We start from the raw sequence: 20729 nt of genomic DNA, 5'->3' as shown, positions 1-20729 counted from the left end.
GCCATGTCCAAACAACCCACAGGACAGTCAGCGCCCTCCGCTGTCCTGCTCTAGGCTTCCACTCCGTCCAGGTTTCACCAGGGGCCACCAGGCCGGCTCCTCCCGCCGTCAGCCCTGCCCTCTACCCCCAATTCTAGCTCTTTACTCAGGTTCAGGCCACGTCCCCGCCGCACTCCGCCCGGAGCCCCTGGCCCCGACCCCGCCTCCTCCCGGGTTCCCACGGGCGCTCGAGTTCCCCTCGGCTCTCATCCCCGCCCTCAATCCCTAGCCTCACCCCCAGATACCAGCCGCTCCAATCTCTCGCCCAGCCCCGCCCCTAGATCTAAGCCCTGCCCCACACCCTGCCTCCTCCTCGGGCCCCCACCATGGAAGAGATGCCCTCGGCCTCCTCCTCTTGGATGCGCTTCACCGGCTTCAGCAGGTGCTGCAGCTGCTTGTTGTGCCTGGAGAGCTGCGAGAGAGGGCGGGGCGGAGTCACGGGGCGCGGCCGCCGGGGCGGGGCGGGGCCTCCGCGGGGCGGGGCGGGGCCTCCGCGGGGCGGGGCGGGGCCTCCGCGGGGCGGGGCGGGGCGGGGCGGGGCGGGGGGCCGCGGGCGGGGCCGGTACCTGCAGCGCCAGGATGTAGATGTTGTGGCCCACTTCCCGTGGGCTCACCTCCGAGTTCTCACGCTCGTCCTCCTGCAGGTAGGCTTTCTTGATGACGTCGACCTGGTGGGGCAGTGCCTGTTTGAACGCCGTCTTCCTGGGGCGCAGGGAACTACCTAGCACCCACCCACCCCAGCCCACCGCACCTCCCCCAACTCCCGCCTTCCCACCTGACCCCTGGCCCAGCCTCACCAGCTCCTGGGGCCGCAGGCTGATGAGGATTCGCTCCGCGTTTTCACTGTCGTGCCGGCTCTCCATCAGAGCCAGGAGCAGCTTGGAGGCATTGTCCTGTGGACAGGTGGGGAGGAGGACAGGCCACAGTCTGAGAGCCCCCATAGTGACCCCCACAAACCCTTCCTCTGTCTACTTCACAACAGCCTCCCCCAGCCCGCAAGATGTGTCACCACCTTTGCATTCCCCACTGTTCCCCAGGACTTGCTGAGAAGTGTCCTGCAACGCCAGCCCACCCACTGGCTGCCTTCACCCCCACCCTGAAGCGGGTGCACACAGTCCCCCAGATAGCAGACACCTACAGAGGAGGCCCTCAGATAAACCCAGAACACGTTTGGTCACACTCTCATTCGTGTATGCTTATGAACACGTACACATTAAACACATCACCACACCCCAAATGCACACTCAACACATGCACCCACGTCACATGCACACTCGTGTGAGCTGCCAGGAGCCCCACCTTGAGCTGCAGCACCAGATCCATGCGGTACTTGCACAGGGGACTGATGTCATTGAGAATCAGCGCAGTGATGATGTCTATGCCATTGGACTCGTGTGTCACGATGCAGGTCTGGCAAGAGGAAGTGGGGGGACATGGGGCCCGGGACCCTCAGAACTGTGGCAGCTCCGGAGCCCTCAGTCTCTCCCCTGCCCTGCCTGCTCCATCCACCCACACGTCCGCACTGCCATGATGGCTCACCTGGTTCTCGTGGCAGGGGCCCTGGCAGTACTCAGTGAGGGTCTCCAGGGTCTGGATGACGAGGCCCACATTGTCCTCATTGATGTAAAGGCCCAGCAGCCCCAGGCCGCCGGTGGTGCTGCCGCACATGATGTCTAAAAACTGGAGTGTCTCACACACCAGGTTGTAGTTGGTCTTGTTGTTCTGAGAGCGCAGGAAGTTCTGCAGGGCACAAAAGGGCGGGCACAGCCGTCGCAGGGAGGGAGAGGCCTGGGATGGCGGCCCTGTGTGCGGCAGATGGCAGGGGTGGTGGTGGAAGGGGCAGGCACTCACCTGCAGGTCCCGGTTGTGATTCTCACAAAGCAGCTGCAGAAAGCGCAGGATGGGCTGCATGATGAGCACAGACATGCCCATCTCGTTGCTCTGTACGCGCTCACCCACCTCGTGGCCCCGGCGCAGGCTGGGGCCCAGTGAATAGCGGGATGGGGAGCCTGGCATTGAGAAGGAAGCCACACGACCTGCAGGGCAAAGCCTGGTGAGGCTGGGCTGCTGGAAAGGACCTCACTCTCACCCTATGTTCCCACCCTCAGGCGCCTGCCTGCACCTCTTGCCCTGTGACCACCGCACCCTATACCCTCTGACCCCGGCCAGGCACCCCCATCCTGTACCGCCATGACCTCTGACCTTTGGTGGTGGGGCCTGCCGGTTCCCGGTCTTCACGTGGCTGGCTGCCCAGGTCGTTCATGTTGACAGCCACTGTGGATTTGGTCTCCTGCTGGGCCCGCTTCATGCGGTCGTGCAGCACTTTGAAGAAGCGCTCTGACTTCTTGTCAGTCATCATCAGGTTGTAGAAGGATTTCTGGGGAAAGGGTGACTCTCAGCACTGGGCCTGGCTCTGAGCAGCCCCTGGTGAGTTCCTGGAGGGCTCTATCCCTTGCTGCAGGGATGAGGTGGGGCCACAGATGGGTCCCCAGAGAGGCTCTAGGACTACTGCTGGGGCTGGGGTGGCCGGGATTGGCAGAGGCGGAGGGGAAGGGTCCCAAACTGCTATCACAGTGATGCTGGAGGCCTGCACCAGCCTCCTCACACCATCTGCATGTACCCTTGGCCCTCCATCAGCTCCCCACACAGCGGGTGCCCCTCGGAAGTCTGAGTCTTGTCCTTCCCCTGCCCAAAACCCTGCAGTGGCCCCATCTCACCCACAGGAAAAGCTGTACCTCACAGCAGCCATGAGGCCACCTGAAGGCCTGCCACCTCTCTGACCCCAGGGCCCACCACTCTCCCCTTCTCTCCCTTCTCCTGCCACATCAGCCACTTCCCCTTCAAACTTGGCCCCAGCTGCCTGCTCCACCCTGATTGCTGTCCCAGCACCCCCTTGGCCCTTCACCACTGTCTAACACACTCTCTGCATCGTGTAGGGATTGTAGTTATTGGCTAGTGTCCCCCCCAGGATATAGGACCAATCCACAGGATGTATGGATTTTGTCTTTCTTGTTCACTGCTGAATCCTTAGTGCCTAGAACACTGACAGGCACTTGGAAGGCATGAGTTATTAAACAACACATGGGGGCGGCCTGGGTGGCTCAGGGGTTTAGCGCTGCCTTCAGCCCAGGGTACAATCCTGGAGACCCGGGATCGAGTCCCACGTTGGGCTCCCTGCATGGGGCCTGCTTCTCCCTCTGCCTGTGTCTCTGCCTCTCTCTCTCTCTCTCTCTCTGTGTCTCTCATGAATAAAAAATAGATGATAGATAGATAAATAAATAAAATAAAATAAAATAAACATCACATGGAGGGTGCCCGGGTAGCTTAGTCAGTTAAGCATCCGACTCTTGGTTTCGGCTCACATAGCGATCTCAGGGCCGTGTTGGGCTCCACGCCTGGCAGAGTCTGCTTAAGATTCTCTCTCCCTCTCCCTCTACCCCTCCTCCCTTGCTCGCTCTCAAATAAATAAATCTTTAAAAAAAAAAAAAAATCCAAGGCCTGAATGAACGAATGGGGCTAGAGCAATCCTAGGGGACTTTTCAGAGGAGGCAGTCCTTCAGTTATGCACCAGAGGCCGAGGAGGATGTAGGGGGGAGGCAAGGAAGCCTGAGCAGAGGCTGAGAGGCAGGGATGATGGACGTGATGTGGGCAGTGTGCTAGGGAGACAGGCGCAGGCCTGGCTTTAGCAGGACGGTATGCATGGGTAGAAAGAGACCACCTGACACGGGGACAGTCACGGGGGGGGGCGGGGGGGGGGGGAATGTGTGTGGACCCGCCCATGCACAGTCAGACCCGTGCAGGCCCCCAGCGCCTGGCCCTGCAGCCAGGCCCCGGCGGTCCCAGCAACATGGCACACCGTACCTCCTCCTGAGCAGGGGGTCAGCCCCCCAGCACCCCCAGCCGCTCCACACCTGGATCTCGGTGTTGCCACCATCCAGGAGGCGGATGGCCAGGCCAATGCTCTCCTGGAAGATCTTCTCATTCTTGGTGCTGGTGATCAGGTCACATACCAGCTTGGTGGCCCCCTCCTTGTCCAGCCGGCACTGGGTGGCCGCAATCGCTGACCAGTCTTGGTCCAGGCCTGCAGTTGGGGAACCCATGTGAGGGGGCAGGGGGCAGGGGAACAGAAGGGAGGGCCAACCAGAGGCCCAGTGGCAAGGAGGCAGTACTGACCGGTGCCCATGGGGTCCGGGAGGTCCCCCCTAGAGCTGGACTTGCGGTTCTGGAGATAGTTCTGTAGCAGCATCTTGCGCAGCTGATTGCCCTGTGGGGAAGGGAGTGAGGCCCTACACTGGCACATTTCACCCTTTAACCACCAGCCCCGGCACTGGCCCTGAGCCCTTGGCCCTTCTGGCCGGGCTCTCATGACGTCCAGCTCACCGGGGCACTCACCCGGTCCCCGTACTTGGCCTTCTTGAGCAGCATTTGCTGCAGGGTCCGCAGCACCTTGACACACAGCTTCTCCTCCGACTCCATGAGGTCCTTGGTATGCTGGATCAGCCTAGCGGGTGAGGAAGGGGGGCACGCTCGGGGCAGCCCCAGCCGCCTCCCTGCAGCCACTCCCCCTGCCCCATCCCTGGCAGGAGCGCACACGGCCCTCCGCCTGGGGGCTGTCGGTCCCCACAGGGCCCTTCCTGCCCTTTCCCAGACTGCCTTGCACCTGCCGCCCCCACCCCCGTGCCCGGCCCGGCATCTCGCTCACTTGGACAGGAAGCCCCCACTCTCGCAGCGCTGGTAGGCCTCACTGCCCTCCAGGAAGAGCAGCTCAGGCCAGTGCAGGACGTCCACCAGCACAGACAGCTCAGCCTGGACCAGGGGCCGCAGCCGCTCCTCCAGGGCCGTGATGATGTCCTGGGCAAGGCACGGCTCCATCACTACTGGGCCAGGTGCAGGCCACCCAGGCCCAAGAGAGGAGTGAGGCCATTTCTCCATATCATTGCTCCTGCCCCCACGACAAACAGCCCTGCGATTGCTCCCAGCCTGTGTGAGGGGTCCTCACCCACAGAACCACCCTGAACAGTGCAGGTTGTCTGCGGGCTCAGAGCCCCTGACTGAGAGCCACCCACCCGGGCTTTTCTCCCAACCCCTCCTCTGGCTGTGTGACCTGGGGCAAACCCCTCATCCTCTCTGAGCCTCGGCCTCCTGCTGTGGATAGTAAGAAGTGTGTAGACCGTGGACTGGAGTGTGTTGCATAAACACAAAGTGTTCTCAGGACTGAGAGGTGTCCTGACCCCCTATACGAGCACCCGCCCTACTAGCGATGCCTGGGTTCTCCTGGCTTCCCCTGTAATGATGCCCCACGGTCCCGTGCCCAGGGCCAAGCCCCACAGCCACCTGCAGCTTCTCGATGATATTCTTGTAGTCCCACTGGTTGGCGGTGGGTGTGACGCGGGGGAAGGCCCGAGTGGCCGCCTTGTAGTTGGACGCGTTGCGCTGGGCAGCAGCTACACAGCTGGCACTGCTGCTGAGCAGCGAGCTGATGTGTGCGTCCAGGTCCATAGGCAGGGAGATGGCCCGGCCTTTGGCTGGGGAGAGAGACGGGGGCGCTGGAGGGCACTCGGGGTGCCGGCTTGGCCAGCCAGAGGGGCCAGGGCTGCCGTGCTGGGGGCTGGGAGAACTAACCGAGACTCGGGGACATGCTGGCCCCCACTTGGCCTGAAGTGCCCTCTTCCCCTTTCCAGGCAAAAGGAGGGAGTGTCTGCCTCTTTGATTCTACCCTGTTCCACCCTGACCCATCCCTCCTGTCTCCCACCTCTCAGTCCCCTTCCCCAGTGTTCCCCAGCAATCTGCCAGCCTCCCTTCTGCCTGAAACCATCCACAAGTGTGCAAGAGACCTTGGCTGGGGGATGTCACACAGCATTGTCCTCCGGGGAACTGACTCAAAGCTCAAAGGAGATAAAGCTTCTGTCAATTGCTAAGATGCCAAGAAGGACTTACTGAGAACTACCTGGGAGTAGATGATGGGGGAGCTGAGGAGTACCGGGTTTTATTTGGAGGGCAGGTGTCCCTGTGGTGAAGGGAGGGGCAGGGGTTGGACCTAGCCAGTCCCCGGGGAACACTCACCCACCATGGCGAGGGTCCGGATGCAGGCCTCCACGGAGCCCTTGTGCTGCTGCTGCAGCCACGGACACTCGAGCAGCCGTGTGGTGGACTGCAGCAGCTGCACCACAATGGTCTGGTGTGTCTGCAAGAGGCAACACAACCACTGCTACAGCCTGCCCACCCTCTGCCCTGGGCAGCCCTAGGCCCAGTGACCAGGGCCCACTGGGAGTGGGCATGACGGAGGAAGAAGGCTTCTAATAGCTACCATACGTCTCTGTGCCAGTTGGAAGAAGGCACCCCTTTTCCTCTTGGAAGTGCACAACCTGCCCAACCGTACGTGCAGCCCTGTGAGAACTCCCTAAGGTCCAGAGCTAGGGCTTATAGACCTATTGCTGAGCCTTTACTTCCTTTAAAAAATTTTTATAAAATAAATCAATATTGCAAAAAGGTGATATAATCCCATGGTTCAAAACCCAAAGTATGCAACACAAAAGCATGACTTTGAAAAGCCTCACCCCGGCCTTGATCCCATCAGCCCATTCTCCCACTTCTGCCCGGGACAGAGAGGTGGGAAAGGCTGACACAAATCATTCATAGTCCCGAAGAGGTCCCAGGGTCCAAACATGTGTGTGTCAAGACAACCCGCCCTTGTGGACAGACCAGGACCCATTCCACCCTCAGGCCCTCTGTGTGTAGGTAACCCCTCTGTGGGTCTCTTGTGTCCATGCGGGGACTTCTGGTGTTATGATCTATGATTTGTTTTGCGGGCTCCCTCCTCCAGGGAACCATAGCCAAGAGGCTCTGGGCTATGAAGTCTGGGAATCCGAGAATAATTGAGGGGCCATGACTCTTCAGTGACCGAAGGCAAACTTCTGCTCCCTAGCCTCGAGCCTTTCTGCTGATGCAGGTGAGACTGCAGAAGCCTGTCTTTTCGGGCCTAGGGGCACCCGATCAACTAAGCCAACACCAAAGATCTCTGCATCGGGCCCTCTGGATTACTGCTTGGGCTCTGCTATCCATCACAGTAGACATGACCGTCCTCTCTTTGGTGAGGCGGTGCTGCCAGCTCTCCCCTGCCACCCTGGGGCCCGTCATGCGAAGTCAATTTAGGAATTCCTGTTCCAGGGTACTGTCCCCACTGTAATTCCTGACCCACAGAAGTTATAGGAAAATAAATGTTGTTTTAAGCTGCTAATATTGGGGGCAATTTGTTACACATACACAACTAACACACGCATGTGTGTCCTTGTGCTACGTCTTTATGAGCCACAAGCAAACATGAGTATTTACTCTGCTTTTCCCCTTCCCAGCACACAAGCTGTGCGGGCGGGAGAAGCTCACCTGCAGGGAGGTGCTGTTCTCAGAGAATGGAGAGCTGAAGAAGGCATTGATGGTGTCCAGCACGACTGTCAGCACGTACTTCTCCAGGGTGGGGTCAGCCAGGCGCTTCTCCCGCTTACTGCAGACCTGGGGTAGGAGACAGATGCCTTGGGGGCCCCTCCACTCACTCCCCCTGGAAGGCTGCCTGGACTCCCATCCATGACCCTGCCTAGCACGGCGCGCCCACAAGCCCACGCCGCCCCCCGGGGACAGACCCGAGCCATGTCCAGGGTGAAGTTCTCAAAGAGTGTCCAGATGTGATTGCTGGTGTAGATCTCCTTCATCTCCACCTCTGTGTCCACGTAGCAATGATTCACAAAGTTCACGTAGGCCATTTTCACCTGAGCAGCCAGGAACCAGGTCAGGGGCGCTAGGGGGGCCACTTGCCCAGGCTCTCCTCTGCACCCTATCGATTCTCCCCTGACCTCCCTGCTTGGTCCTCTGGCCATGCCCCTCCCATCACCCCATGCTCCTTACATCCCAGGACTGAGAAGCTGCCCCCGCCTGGCTCTACTACCGCCACTCCCCTGGCCCTCCTCCACTCCCCCACAGACCACCTCTCCCAGTCCCCAGAAGACCTCCGTGATGCAGTCCTCATGTGTCACCACAGACACCACATCCTCCAGGGGCAGCAGAGAGGTGCACTTGATCTCAGTGTAGACGTTCTTGCCCTCGGCGCAGGCGGCCAGCAGGTCCACCAGGGAGATGTGGTACATGAGCGGGCTGTGGTCCTCCACACCATCCCGGGCAGCCTTCATCATGTCCAGCAGGTGGGCCAGTGAGGCCTTGTCATTGTAGAACACGACCACGTCGTCACCTGCGTTGGTCAGCTGCAGGCAGGAAGGGTGCCCCGTCAGACCCCCCGCCTCCCCAGTCCAGCAGGCAGGCCCCAGGCTCCAGGGAGAGACTGGGAGTCTGACCCCGGCCCTCACCTGACTACTCAGGAACACCTTCCCCTGCCCGGCCCCCAGGGCTGTGGGCTGATGCCTCGGGCCCTCTACCATCAGGGCTGAACCTGGACCCAGATGAAGTGCCCCCTCCTCCAGATGCCGGGCCCATACAGAGCGCATGAAGGATGGTGCCCCCCTGACATCCCCCAGGTACACATGGCCCTTGGCATACAGCAGCTGCTTTAACAATTTTTAAATACGTGATAATAAAAGGATAAAGAGAGGAGTGTTTGGGTGCCTTCAGGCCTGCCGTCTGAGTCCTACTAGACCTGCCCCTGTGACCTAAGTTCTCCCTCCCCCGGGCTAATGCCTTCAGTGTCCCTTCTGTGACTTGCTATCTGACTTGTCTTAACTTTGGATCCTGCCTCCTGAGTTCCCTGTCTGCAGCCACCAGTGGAGCTCCCCTGTGCCCCTTGGCCTCGTCCTCACCTCGGTCATGATCATGTCCTGGCACTTCTTGACGTATTTGCCCTCGGCCTTGATGACAGTGTGCAGGAAGTCCAGGTACTGAACGTGCCGCCCGTGGGTGGCCAGCAGATGCACAAAGTGCTGCAACACGGGCTCGCTGATTTCCGAGCACAGCTGATAGTTGTTAAGGAAGATGTGCTGCATGGTCTCCGCCTCCAGGAGCTGTGGGCAGGTGGGCGGTCATGAGAAAGGGGGATCCAGGTCCTGCCTCCCCCTGCAGCTTCTCCCACCTTGTGCCCTTACTCCCGGCGTGAGGAAGAGGTGCAGGTGCTTATGCAGCAGGGCCTGGTTGCCGGGGTTCCCCGCACAGAACTTCTGCAGAAACTGGTGCGTGTAGCGCAGGATCTCCATCATCTTGGCATCTCCCTGGGTACCGGGAGGGGAGGGGGAGTGAGGCCGGGCCTTGGGCCTGAGGTCCAACAAGTGTGGCAACAGGTCAGGGCCTGGGACTGGGACCACAGGGAGGCCGGGCTCAAGGTGAAAGCTGGGCCTCCAGGTCAGGATAAGGAAATGTGTGAGGGGCTAAGGGTCAGAGGCTGAGGTGAGGCTGGCATGGGGGAGCAAGGCTGAGGGGTCAGGGTCAGGGTCAGGTGAACACGGGGTGTAGGGCTCAAGAGCCAGTGAGAGGCTTGGCACACATCAGGATCAAGGTCAGTCGAGGTGAGGCATGGAAAGTCAAAGGGTGAAATGATGCTGAATTTGGAGTCTGGGGCCAGGGTGTGTGGGAGACAGGTCAGGGTGAGAGATCAGAGCGAAGCTAGGGTATGAAATCGTCAGCAGTCATTATGAGGAGCTGACCTCATGAGTCACAGACAGGCTGGGATGGGATTAGGATCAACATGGCTCAAGATGCAGAGGCAACAGTCAGAGGTCACAGGGAAGCAGAGATGGTCAGGATGTAGCCAGAGAGGGAAACTTACTGGGGTCAGGGTCAAGGATTGGGGTGAGGCGGGGCTAGGTCAACATTCGGGGTTACTGTGTGGTCAGGGCCTGGCGGGGAGCTGCCCCAGGGAGCCAGAGGTCAGAGGTCACCTTGTCATAGGGGATCTGCAGCAGGTCCAGCATGACCTTGTGGGCATCCATGTTCTTGAGCAGCCTCTGCTGCTTCTTCCTCATCTGCTCCCCGACGCCGCACATCTTGTTCAGCCGCTCCAGGATCTGGCAAGGGTGGGGCGGTGAGCCTGGAGCCGCTTCCCTCCGCCCTGGCCCCCCTGCTCAGGCTGGTCAGAGCCCCCTGCCAGCCCAGCCAAGCGCCAGCCCATATCAGGGATGCGAAGGGGGAAGGAGGCCATGGTCACTGAGTCAGATCACCGCAACAAGGCAGGGGAGCACTAAAAACCCAATTCTGCCCATAAAAGTAAATAGAACAATATGACTGTGAAATGGAATTTCATTAAATTCCTTCAGCTTTAAAATACTTCCATCTGGACCTTGGCAGGGTTGTCTTTAAGGCACATGCAAAGCCAGAAGATGTGTACTTTGAGGGCCAGCGGCCGGAGGAGTGAGGAGGCAGGAAAGGCCCGGCTCTGGGGCCTCTGGGGGACCTCAGGGCCCCAGAATACTCACGCCCTTGACGATCTGGTAGTTCTCGCTGCTCTTCTCCCCAGGTGGGTGCAGAAAGCCCTCCTCGTCCGTGGGCCGCTGGGGACACAGGGAATGGGGCCGGGGAGGGGGCAGGGGCAGTTAGCCAGGCCCAGCCTTGCCGGGAGCCCTGGACTTCCAGGTCCCTGTCACCCGCTCACCTCCTTCTTGTCTTTGGCTGCACCTGTGTCCACCTCCTCGCCCTTGCCACTGCCCTTCTTGTCCACCCACAGCTCGGACTTTTCCACCATGGTCCGCAGCCGGTCCAGCTCCGATTTGATCACCTTGTAGTTCTCCACATCCTGAGCCGAGATCAGCAGCTGGACCTGAAGGTTGATGGAGGGCGTGCCAGGTTGGACGGGCACCCTGGCTCCACCGCCTTGTAGAGACCACCCCCCATACTCGGGGACCTGCCCTGTTCCAGGCCTCCATTCCCGGCATCTCCATTCCACTTCTGCTCCTACCCAGGGCTGATGGCCCCGCCATGGTCCACTGCCTCCAAGAAGCCTTCCCTGATGGCTGGAGGCTTCCCTGTACTCCTCATCTCAAGCCGCCCCGCCCCCTGGCTTCAATTACTCACGGACTTGTGCCACTAAGACCTGTCACTTGGTCACTTCGACCCCGAACAGGGCAGAATCAAGCACACTGGCATCACTGAATGCCGGCTACAGGAGGTACGTGAACCTCGGCTCCCACTTCACTCGCCCTGGTCAGGGTAAGGGAGGAAAGCTTCCTGGGCCTCCATGCCCCCTCCATAAAACAGGAATGAAAGTCGTAACCACGTTGCCAGGGGCTGCTGCTTGGTACCTGGCACCTGCTGGTGGAATTTCCGGGGGCGGGGTGGGAGGAAGCTGTCGAGACCACACGACACCGCAGTCACAGAGCCAACCACCTTAGCGAGAGCTGACTGCGTGCCAGGCATGACTTGAAGCACCCAACAAAGGCGCATGTGGTATGGTTTGTAAACTCTAAAGTGCTGTCCACCTCATAAAAAAGTGACAGGCCTTACGTCAGGCCAAGAGGTCATAAAGGTGGCCAACCGCGGGCCTTTCTCTTTAAGGACCTCAGCAAGACCGAGAACACGAAAGAAGCATCTTGAGCTCCCCTGAGCTGTGAGCGCCTCTGTGGTGGTCAAGCCTGAGCGCCCAGCACCAGCCAGAGCAGGGCTGGGGCACCCCACCACCACTCGCAAGCCCCCCAGGCCCAGGGGCTCAGATGGGAGTGGCACCTGCTTGAAAGTGTGCATGGCCTCCTGGCGCTGGCTGAAGTGTTTGAAGAGCAGCTGCAGGGCCCCCGAGACGAGCGGCGCATAGTCGTGCATGGTGAGGTGGATGAGCACACGCAGGAACGTGCGGCCGCCCTCGTCGTCCACCTCCAGCATGCTGCTGGTCTTCCTGTGGTGCCGGACGAGGGGCACGGTGGGCACACAAGCTCCCCACACCCCTTTGCACATGCAGCGCCCGGTGTCACACTCGCTCAGGACAGTGATTTCTGCCCAGTGTGTGCAGAGCCACCAGCCCCGAGGGATCCCCACATCCCTTGAGACCCCACAGGGCTCCCCTGGATGAAGCAGCTCAAGCAGCTGCTCCCCGTGGGGAGACCCACAGACACTCACCCCCAACAGAGGTTCGTGGGGATGGGCTGAGGGCCAGGAACGGGGTGGGGAAAGTCCCATCTCTGGGTTGACCTGCCTCCAAAAGGCAGTGTTGCCTCCAGCGAGAGGAAATTAGCAGTACGTATGATTTTGTCACCGAGAAAAATCATAGATGTTCTCACACCACCTTACAGTTGTTACAGGAATTGTGAATACCGTTTACATTCATCACTACTTCGAAATCATGCTCCTAATTATACCCCCGGCACAGCTCGTTGCTTAATGTGTTAATAAAGAGCCAAATATCTGTCACTTCAAATTTGTTTTCTTCAATATTTTGATAACTGCATCTCAAAGCTCTTGGTTTCCTTTGTAATTCATGCACTTTATTTTGTGAATTTATAAATGCCATTCCAAGCAGGGTCCAAGAGCTTCACTAGGTGCCAAGGGCAGCAGAGAAGTGGTTAAGAGCGCCCAGCCCCCCGGGGCGACCCCTCCCCACCACAGCCCTGCCTACAGGCCCTATCCTCCTCCTGCCGTTGTCCTCCCCGCCCCGCCCCCTCCGGCTCCTGGCCCTGGGCCCAATGCCCACACAGCCACTACGGGCCTGGTGAGGGCAGTGGAATGACCAAGATGACACTAGGACCCCAGTGGCCCCCACGTCCCTGGGGCCAGGTAGGCACGAGAGAGCAAAAGCACACAGCCAAGGGGCTGCAGGAGGTGGGAGGAGCGGCCAGCCCCAGCCTTGGAGACCCAAGAGGGGGTTCTCACACCCGTGCTGGCACCACCCACCAGCCGCACCCCACCCTGGCCTCACCCCACTCCGAACATGGCCTCCGCCTGCTCCCCTATGCGGTCCAGGTTCATGTTGGCAGCTGCGGGGAGCAAGTTGGTAGATGAGGGCAGGTGGCAGGTCCGTGCCCAGGAAAGATGAGGAGCACACAGCTGAGGGAACAGGGAGGACCCCAAACCACCCCAATCCCTGTGCCCCGCTTGCATGCTCCTCGGTGGGGGTGAGCCAGCCAGGGCAGGGGCCTGAGCAGAGTTCCGAGCTGGGCCCCAAGAGACCTGGGTCCTGGCCTGGTTCAGCCTCTGACAGGCTGTGACCCTGGGCAAGTCCCTGCCCCTCTCTGGGCCTCTGTTTCTCCATTTAGGAGATGGAAAGAATGATGTCTGCCCTTGCCCCTTGCCGTGACAGTTGAATGATCTGGGAAACAGGCAGGGCTGGGGAGCTGGCCCCGAGGCGTCTCCCAGCCTCCACCCCACTAATGTGCACCCCTGGGTGAGTCATGAAGCCTCAGCCTGAAGGGGGAAGGTGGGGGGAGGTGGGGGGTGCTCACTGGTGGAGTCGAAGGCCGGGGCCGTGCCATCAGCCCCGCTGTCCTGCATGGGAAACACTTCCACAAACTCCTTCTTAAAGACGGACAGCAGGTAGGAGATGCGGTAGTCCAAGCGGACGTTGAGGATGAACTGGAGACGTAGGGAGGATGGGAGTGAGGACGGGGCTGAGGTGGGGAGGCCAATTGTGCCCCAGGATGGGGAAGGGGGACCCAGAATGAGCTCAAGCACAGGGATCTCGGCACTGATGTTCCAGATACTGCAGAGCATCAAAAGCTAAGAAAATCCAGACTCGTCTCCCTGGGGAGGTCCAGAGCACCCTCTCCCCTGCTCCTGCCCCAGTGCTGAGGGACGATGACAGCACCTCTCCGAATGAGGCAGAGACCACTCTGTCCCTCCTGCGCAGGGAGGACAGTAACGGGAATGAGAATGAAGCTCCCCGGACCCAGAGACCAACCTCATCCTCCTACCCTGCTCTGCCTGGGGCTGGAGGGCAGGGGGCTTGGAACTGAAGACCCGGGGAGGGGGTTGCAGGAGATGCCAGTGTGGGGCAGGGGGTTGGGGACAGATGGTTTGCAGACACCCTTGACCGGCCTCTCTCCTTATGGGCCACAGAGCTTCTGACCACACCCCAGGATGCAGATCTGGAAGCCCTTAGCTCCTAGACTGAATCACATCCTCTGACTCCCCTGCCCAGGCCCCTGGCCAGCCTGGGTCCCCAAGGAGATCACTGCACTACCCTTCCCGTCCTCTGGTGGCAGCAAGGCAAACGCAAGCATCCTTACCAGTCCTGGGGATCCTACAAGCCCCTTCCCCAAGTGCTGGGGGGTTCTCAAACAAGACCCAGAACAGGAAAGACTGTCTGCCTCACCAGGAAACGGGCTCTTAAAGCTCTAGCTTTGCTTCAAAATCTCTGGCCACTGACAGTAAAGTCCCTGCTTTTCCTTTCCTCAGGTGTACAGTGGAGGGATGGAGCTAGGCTCTAGAGCGCACCAGCATCACCTGGGAGGCTTGTCACAGCACGACTGTGGGCCTCCTCAGGTGCTTCTGTTCTGCATGTAAGTCTGGGGCAGGACCCAAGAATATGCATTTCTGAGTTCCCTGGTGAGGCTGCTGCTGCTGCTGGTCCAAGGACCACAATTTGTTTTGTTTAAAGATTTTATTTATTTATTTGAGAGAGAGAGAGAGAGAGACCGAGCATGAGCAAGGTGAGAGGTGGAGGGAGGAGCAGGCTCCCGACTGAGCAGGGAGCCCAATTTAGGGCTCAATCCCGGGCTTCTGGGATCATGACCCATGACCTGAGCTAAAGGTGGACACCCAACCCACTGAGCCACCCAGGCACCCCAAGGACCATACTTTGAAAATCATTGGGCTACACAACCAATCACTATGGAGCCCTACAGTACTTGATACTGTGATCTGAGCTGGGGTTCAGCCCCCCCACAACCTCCTTGTCCCGGGACCCAGTCTCCTGCCCTGTTCCCAACACCTCCAACTACTGTCCTTGCCCAGCTACCTGCAAGATCTCCAGGATCTTCAGCTTGGTCTCCATCACCACAATATCTTCATTGTTCTCGAACTTGCTTCTGTCCAGCGGCTCCGTGGCACCAGTGCCCCCAGACAGGCTGGGGGCACCAAAGACAGATTGCTTTCGGCTCAGCACCATGGTGGACATCATGTGGCCCACGCCCTGGATGGACCGCCGCACGTTCTTGCCTGTGGAGAAGCATGAGGGGATCACAGGGGGTGCACAGCAGGGCCCTGCGGCCTTACTCTGTCTCTGTCAGCTGCAGGGCTAACCCAGAAAGGCTTCCTGGGGGAGGTGAGCTTCAAGCCAAATCTGAGTAAAGAAGGACTGGCCAGGGCAAAGGTACATTGCATGGGGAGATCGGTGAGAACCCTCGTGCAGGGCACCCTAAGGGCTGCTACAGAGCATGCACAGCCCAGGGGACACCATGTGCGGAGCATGACATACCAGGTGTCAGACTCTGTGCACATTTTGATTAGGGTTTATGCCCCCTAGGAATGTCCCTGAGGGCAGGGCCGTGGCTGCTGTCAGACGGTGATTCCTCCATGGCAGGGCTATTTCCCCCACCTCCCCTGTATGACTGGGAGCCCCTCATGCAGGGCCTGTATCTCCCGTCTTCCCCCATCATCTCCCCTCAAGACCAAGCTGCGTTGGAAGGTGACTCCCCCAGACCTCGGGGTCTCCACAGAGCCTGGAGAGGGGCCCATCTGGTCCAGGAGAGGCCAGAAGGCAGGCTGCACAGGGGGTTGATCAGAAGGGACTTTGGCACTAGGAGAAGATGGAGGAAGGCCAGGGCTGGGGGTGACCCTGGCCACAAAGCCTCACCGCCCGAGTCATCGTAGGCCTGCAGCATGGCCGGGGGGCCCTGCACACAGTCGATGATGCCCAGCAGCGTGCGGGTGAGCCGCAGCAGCTCACTGAAGCTGTAGAAGCCGAAGTAGATGAGATTGTGCGCTAGGCTGACCACCTGCGGGAGGGGGCAGGCTGAAGTGAGGGGCAGGGGCGGGACTGGATGGGAAAGTGGGGCCCAGCAGGTGTCAGGAGGTGATGAAGTTCCTCCGAAAAGGCAGGACCTCCAGGGGAGCACAGGGCTGCAAGGATGCAGCCACCCACGATGGGCTGATGAGGCAGCAAGGACTGAGGACCACAAGGAAGGTTACCCGGGGAGCCCCAGTGGTCTGTGCCATCTCCCTGAAGTGGCTGGGGCATAGAGGGAATTGAGGTCATGGAACCCCGGGGGCACCCCTGGGGGCAGCTGACTCCTAGTGAGGGGGCAAACCAGAGCCCCCCTTGCACCCCCCTGGGCCAGAAACCTCGAAGGTGAGCTTGTTCTTCTCCTCATTGGCAAAGGGCACAGCTTCGCTGACCACGTTGTTGAGGTAGTCCTCCACGAAGTCCATGGTGCTGGCAAACTTGTTCTTCTTGTCATCGCGAGAGGCATTTAGGTTGGAATCATAGCTGGGGGTGAGGCAGTGAGGCATGAGGTTCACAGAGACCCCCCCAACCCTGGCCTCGCCTGGCCCACCCTCCCCTCCCCATCTCACTCCTTGATGGTGATGGCTGTGGGGATCTCAGTCCAGAGGCGGGCGAACTTGACTGGCGTGACCAGTTCTTGGGGGTCCCTGTCCACATGCACGTGCAGCATCAGGTGGCAGAAGGAGGCGCGTAGGTCAAAGGGCAGCATCTCGTCTGCCATGCACAGGAAGATCAGGTCAACACCCAGCTGCTGGGAGATCTCATCGATGGCCAGGTACTGGCGGTCCAGGCACATGCGGGCAAAGAGCTTCAGCTGGTACCTGCGGTGGGGGGAGGGGGCACAGGGTGAGCACACGACAGGTGAGGGCCTAGGAGGGCTACCAGTACTACCTGAGGCCTTGGGAAGGTGACCAAGGGATTTAGGGCAAACTGGGCACCCGCCAACGCAACAGAAAAGACACAATTCTGAGTGAGGATTTGCAGCTTTCCCCTCCTCATGAAGGAGGAGGGCACTTTCTGGCTCAACCAGAACAGGTCATCATGGGAGGAGAGCTGGCTGAGCAGAGAGGCTGGGAGCTGCAGGGGAGGGAAGTGCAGCAGGGGGACGGGCCTCGGCAGGGCAGCGGGTACAGGGGTGAGCTCCGAGCAGAAGAGGGGCTGAAGGTAGGCTCGCAGGTGGTGCTGCTCTGCACTGGGTGCTGGCCTGCCCTCAGCTTCTGGCTCAGAGCCCTGCCTCACTCACTGCGGCCCTGACGCCAGACGGCAGGTTTGTACTGTGGCCCACCACTAAGGAAGTGTGACCTCTGGCAAGCTCTTTCACCTCTCTCTGCCTGTCTCCCTAACTTTGAGGGTGCTAATAGTCACAGGGCTACAGTGAGCCTTCCCTGAGTGGCCTGGGATATGGCCAGCATTTGCTAAGTGTTATCCACTAATCTTATTTTTTTATTTTATTATTATTTTTTAATATTTTATATATTTATTTATGAGACACACATACACAGAGAGAGAGAGAGAGAGGCAGAGATACAGGCAGAGGGAGAAGCAGGCTCCATGCAGGGAGCCCGACGTGGGACTCGATCCCTGGTCTCCAGGATCACACCCTGGGCTGAAGGCGGCGCTAAACCGCTGAGCCACCCGGGCTGCCCTAATCTTATTTTTTAAATAAATATGTTTGGGGGAAAAATAAATAAATAAATAAATAAATAAATAAATAAATAAATAAATAAATAAATATGTTTGGGGACAGGTCTGGGGTGCTTTCAGGCCCTGTCACTGGGCTGAGCTCTCAGGGTTACACAGTCATCCTTCCCTCAGTCTCCACGGTGAAGGCCACAAAGCTGCTTGAGCTCGTCCCTCAGCAGGGGTTGGCTGACAGCCTTCTGAGAAGGCCCAAGGGCATGGGGAGCGCTGAAGGACAGGCAATAGCTGGGCCCACAGGCACCTGTAGTAGCTGAGCACGTTTTCGTCGTGGGCATTGCCAGCCCGCGCCTCCTGAGCCAACTGCCTCACACTCTTCTCGTGGTGCTCGTTATTCTTGTCCGTCCAAGTGAGCCACACCTCCTCCTCTGAGTACTCGATGCTCAAGTACTCGTGGGACTGGGCCATCTCCTTCACTGGCCGCAGCCTGCAAACCAGGGCCACCCATCACAGGAGGACCCGCTGCCCAGAGCCCTCCCCGAGCATGCCCAGCCACAAAGACCCTGCCTGGAGCTCGGCCAAGTGCCAGCTCAAACACACTTCTTAGACAGTGAGCTTCTCCAGGACAGAGGATTTGGCTCATTCCCCGAGGCCCCTTCCTCACAGGGGCCCCCTCTGGTCCAGCAGAGGCCAGAAGGCAGGCTTCACAGGGGGTTGGGCACAGAGCTGGGCACGCAGCAGGCAAGGGTACACATCCAGAGAGCCCAGGGCCAGTTCTAGCCCAGACGTGCACGGGGCCCAAGCAGGGCAAGGCAGCGGCTCACTCGGTCTGGATGAGAATGTCGCTGTTCTTAGGGTCCAGCACACACTTGCAGATGAGCTCCTGGGTGACGGCAATGGCGATGTGGTTGGACACACACAGGTCAGAGAGGTAGTCCAGGAACCTGGTGTGGTGACAGCAGGGGTGCGAGGGGGCTCAGGGGACTGTCCCCAGTGGGGATGAAGCCCACCCTCCTCCTCCTGTCCCCACGGGCAGCACAGGCTCCCTGGAGCTAATTTACTTGCTTCTGTTCCTGCCCCAAAGCTTGGAAGATGGGCGTGATGGACTCCAAGCTGCCTGGGGAGGGACAAGTCATGGGCATCACCCTGATCACCCTGGGCAGGGGGAAGCCAGCTGGGGATCCCGGGGGCCAGGGTAAAGGGAGCACAAGGACAGGAGGGATATTCAAAATATTTAACAAAAAAAAAAAAATTAACAACTGGCTCAATACAGACACCAATTTCATCACCAGAGAAGGGTCTTAGGGCTTCTCCTGTATCGGGTGTCAACTCTCTTGTTCCAAGATTGGGTCAAATTTGGGAGGGGTCCAAGGAAGGGGCTGCAGAGGCCAGGATCTCAGACACGTGGGCAATTTACCCATGGAGGCCATGGTTTTTCACTATTTTAACGACCAGCACCAACTGCCTCTGTGCCCTGGGAGGACCGGGAAGAAGGGAGTGGGCGCAGTTGGGGAGCGGGTGGGCTCACCTGGGCTCCCGATTCTTCCGCACGAGGCTGACGAAGGTCTCCACCTCCGTCTTGGTGATGTGCTTCTCTAGGAGCTTGCGGTTGTTGTGCAGGAGGGCAGTGATGGTGTCTTCGGCCAGGATGTCATAGCCGATCTGGGACTGCATCATCCCAAACTGCTTGGCAATGTGCTCCTGGAGACCAGACGAGCTGAGTGGAGGGGGGGCAGCTCTGCTCTAGCCCACTACCCCAGGCAGGGAACCCCAACCCTAGTCAGGTGAAGGTCTGGGAGAAGAAACGAGCACTGGGCAGAGGAGTGGGTTCACATAACATAGTTCTTCAGCTCACAGCCTGTCTCCCGACCAGAGGGAAGCCTCCATGAGGGAGGAAATTGGCTGGCAGGACTGGCTACATGATTCGTGCGTCCCTGTCAAAATTAAACAGCCAGACCCTTCTTCAAAAACTGAGACTTTCAAGATGGCAAACCCATCTTGAGGCCCTTCTGAGCATGGAGCTGGATTGCCCACCCATGAAGCTGACGCTCCTCTCTGGTTCCCTGCTACATCCCTGGGGTCCTGAAACAGTGCCTGGCACACAGCAGGTGTATGCCTCAGAAAATGTTTGCTGAATGAACAAAAGCAGGAGGGAGGGAGTGAGCAAGGCAGTGAGCAGGGGAGTGGGGCTGCCCAGGCCAGGGAGGGTCAGGCCAGGGTGAGTCTAGCACCTGGTTCTTCTTCTTCTTCTTTTTTTTTTTTTTTAAAGAGAGAAATGGTGTGGCGGGGGAGGAGCAGAGGGAGAGGGAGAACTTTAAGTGGAGCCTGACATTCACGGCCTGAGTCGAAATCAAGAGCCAGACCCTCAACCAACTGAGCCACCTGGTGCCCCAGCGCACCTGGTTCTTGCGGTAATCCTCCTGGGAATGCCGCAGCACACGGTAGCAGAGGCGGAACATGTGCTGGTAGGGAGCGTTCTTCTGGTCTGACAGCTCCTCCAGTCGTACCAGGGGGCCCTCACCACCCTTGTCACGGAAAGGGGCCTTCAGAATGCCAAAGATCTGGGGGAGCAGAGAGAATAAGGAGGGATCCCCTACACCCCTCATTTTCCCAGGAACCCTCAGCCCCAAACTCACCCTGCCCCAAGGCCATACGGACATGAATGCCCAAGCTGATTCTGATCTGGAGTGAGCCCCAGCCCACCCACCATCGGCCCCACTTCCAGCCCCCACTCCCTTCTCCTGGCTGATATTCCAACGCTGGCCTCAGCCCACTCATCCCCACATGACTAATCTCCACTCAGATCCTGGGCCTGGCTCAGCATCTGGGGCTACCACAGCTCAGGGGTCTGAGGCTAAGAGAAAAGGCAGGCCAGGTCAGTGTGGCCAGCACCAAAGAGCCCAGACACAAGCCTGCCTCATCAAAAAAAAAATGTTGATGTAGTTAATAAATTTTAAAAGCATGGATTGGGTGAGCATGAAAAACTGTTCTAAAACAGAAACCAAAGAAATGCAACCAAATGGAATGAGAAAACCTTAGTGAGATCCTGGCTCAAAAATCAGGCTTTTTTTTTTTTTTTTTTTAAGATTTTACTTATTTATTTGAGAGTGAGAGACAGAGATAGCTACAGAGAGCACAAGTGGGGAAGACAGGGAGAAGCAGGCTCCCACTGAGCAAGGAGCCCAACACAGGGCCA

The 20729-nt window shown here is 58.9% G+C and overlaps 1 protein-coding gene and 1 long non-coding RNA gene across 3 annotated transcripts in view; one reads left to right on the top strand and one right to left on the bottom strand.

Annotated features, from left to right (window-relative positions):
* ITPR3 (inositol 1,4,5-trisphosphate receptor type 3) overlaps positions 1–20729 on the bottom strand; it is a 68216-nt gene that overhangs the window by 8664 nt on the left and 38823 nt on the right. For both annotated transcript variants that reach the window (XM_025990750.2, XM_025990751.2), the window contains exons 15-46: positions 19933–20094; positions 19062–19234; positions 18358–18477; positions 17838–18020; positions 16465–16716; positions 16234–16378; positions 15746–15887; positions 14909–15108; positions 13395–13524; positions 12872–12929; positions 11689–11854; positions 10622–10786; positions 10446–10520; positions 9912–10037; positions 9123–9245; positions 8841–9041; positions 8040–8291; positions 7677–7802; positions 7423–7548; positions 6103–6223; positions 5374–5564; positions 4742–4890; positions 4432–4540; positions 4213–4303; positions 3951–4120; positions 2242–2416; positions 1891–2075; positions 1579–1779; positions 1339–1449; positions 837–932; positions 606–707; positions 365–451 (exon numbers count right to left, since the gene is read on the bottom strand). In XM_025990750.2, coding sequence (XP_025846535.1) covers positions 365–451; positions 606–707; positions 837–932; positions 1339–1449; positions 1579–1779; positions 1891–2075; positions 2242–2416; positions 3951–4120; positions 4213–4303; positions 4432–4540; positions 4742–4890; positions 5374–5564; positions 6103–6223; positions 7423–7548; positions 7677–7802; positions 8040–8291; positions 8841–9041; positions 9123–9245; positions 9912–10037; positions 10446–10520; positions 10622–10786; positions 11689–11854; positions 12872–12929; positions 13395–13524; positions 14909–15108; positions 15746–15887; positions 16234–16378; positions 16465–16716; positions 17838–18020; positions 18358–18477; positions 19062–19234; positions 19933–20094 — 4713 coding nt within the window. The remainder of the gene's footprint in view (positions 1–364; positions 452–605; positions 708–836; positions 933–1338; positions 1450–1578; positions 1780–1890; positions 2076–2241; positions 2417–3950; positions 4121–4212; positions 4304–4431; positions 4541–4741; positions 4891–5373; positions 5565–6102; positions 6224–7422; positions 7549–7676; positions 7803–8039; positions 8292–8840; positions 9042–9122; positions 9246–9911; positions 10038–10445; positions 10521–10621; positions 10787–11688; positions 11855–12871; positions 12930–13394; positions 13525–14908; positions 15109–15745; positions 15888–16233; positions 16379–16464; positions 16717–17837; positions 18021–18357; positions 18478–19061; positions 19235–19932; positions 20095–20729) is intronic.
* On the top strand, positions 10380–12373 carry LOC140594720 (uncharacterized). Its single transcript, XR_011995900.1, has 3 exons — positions 10380–10486; positions 10694–11134; positions 11521–12373. It is a non-coding gene; the product is annotated as an uncharacterized lncRNA (long non-coding RNA).

This window comes from Vulpes vulpes, chromosome 1 (genome assembly GCF_048418805.1).
Source record: "Vulpes vulpes isolate BD-2025 chromosome 1, VulVul3, whole genome shotgun sequence".
NCBI classification, from domain to species: Eukaryota; Metazoa; Chordata; class Mammalia; order Carnivora; family Canidae; genus Vulpes; species Vulpes vulpes.
This window is presented reverse-complemented; position numbering and strand designations above follow the sequence as displayed.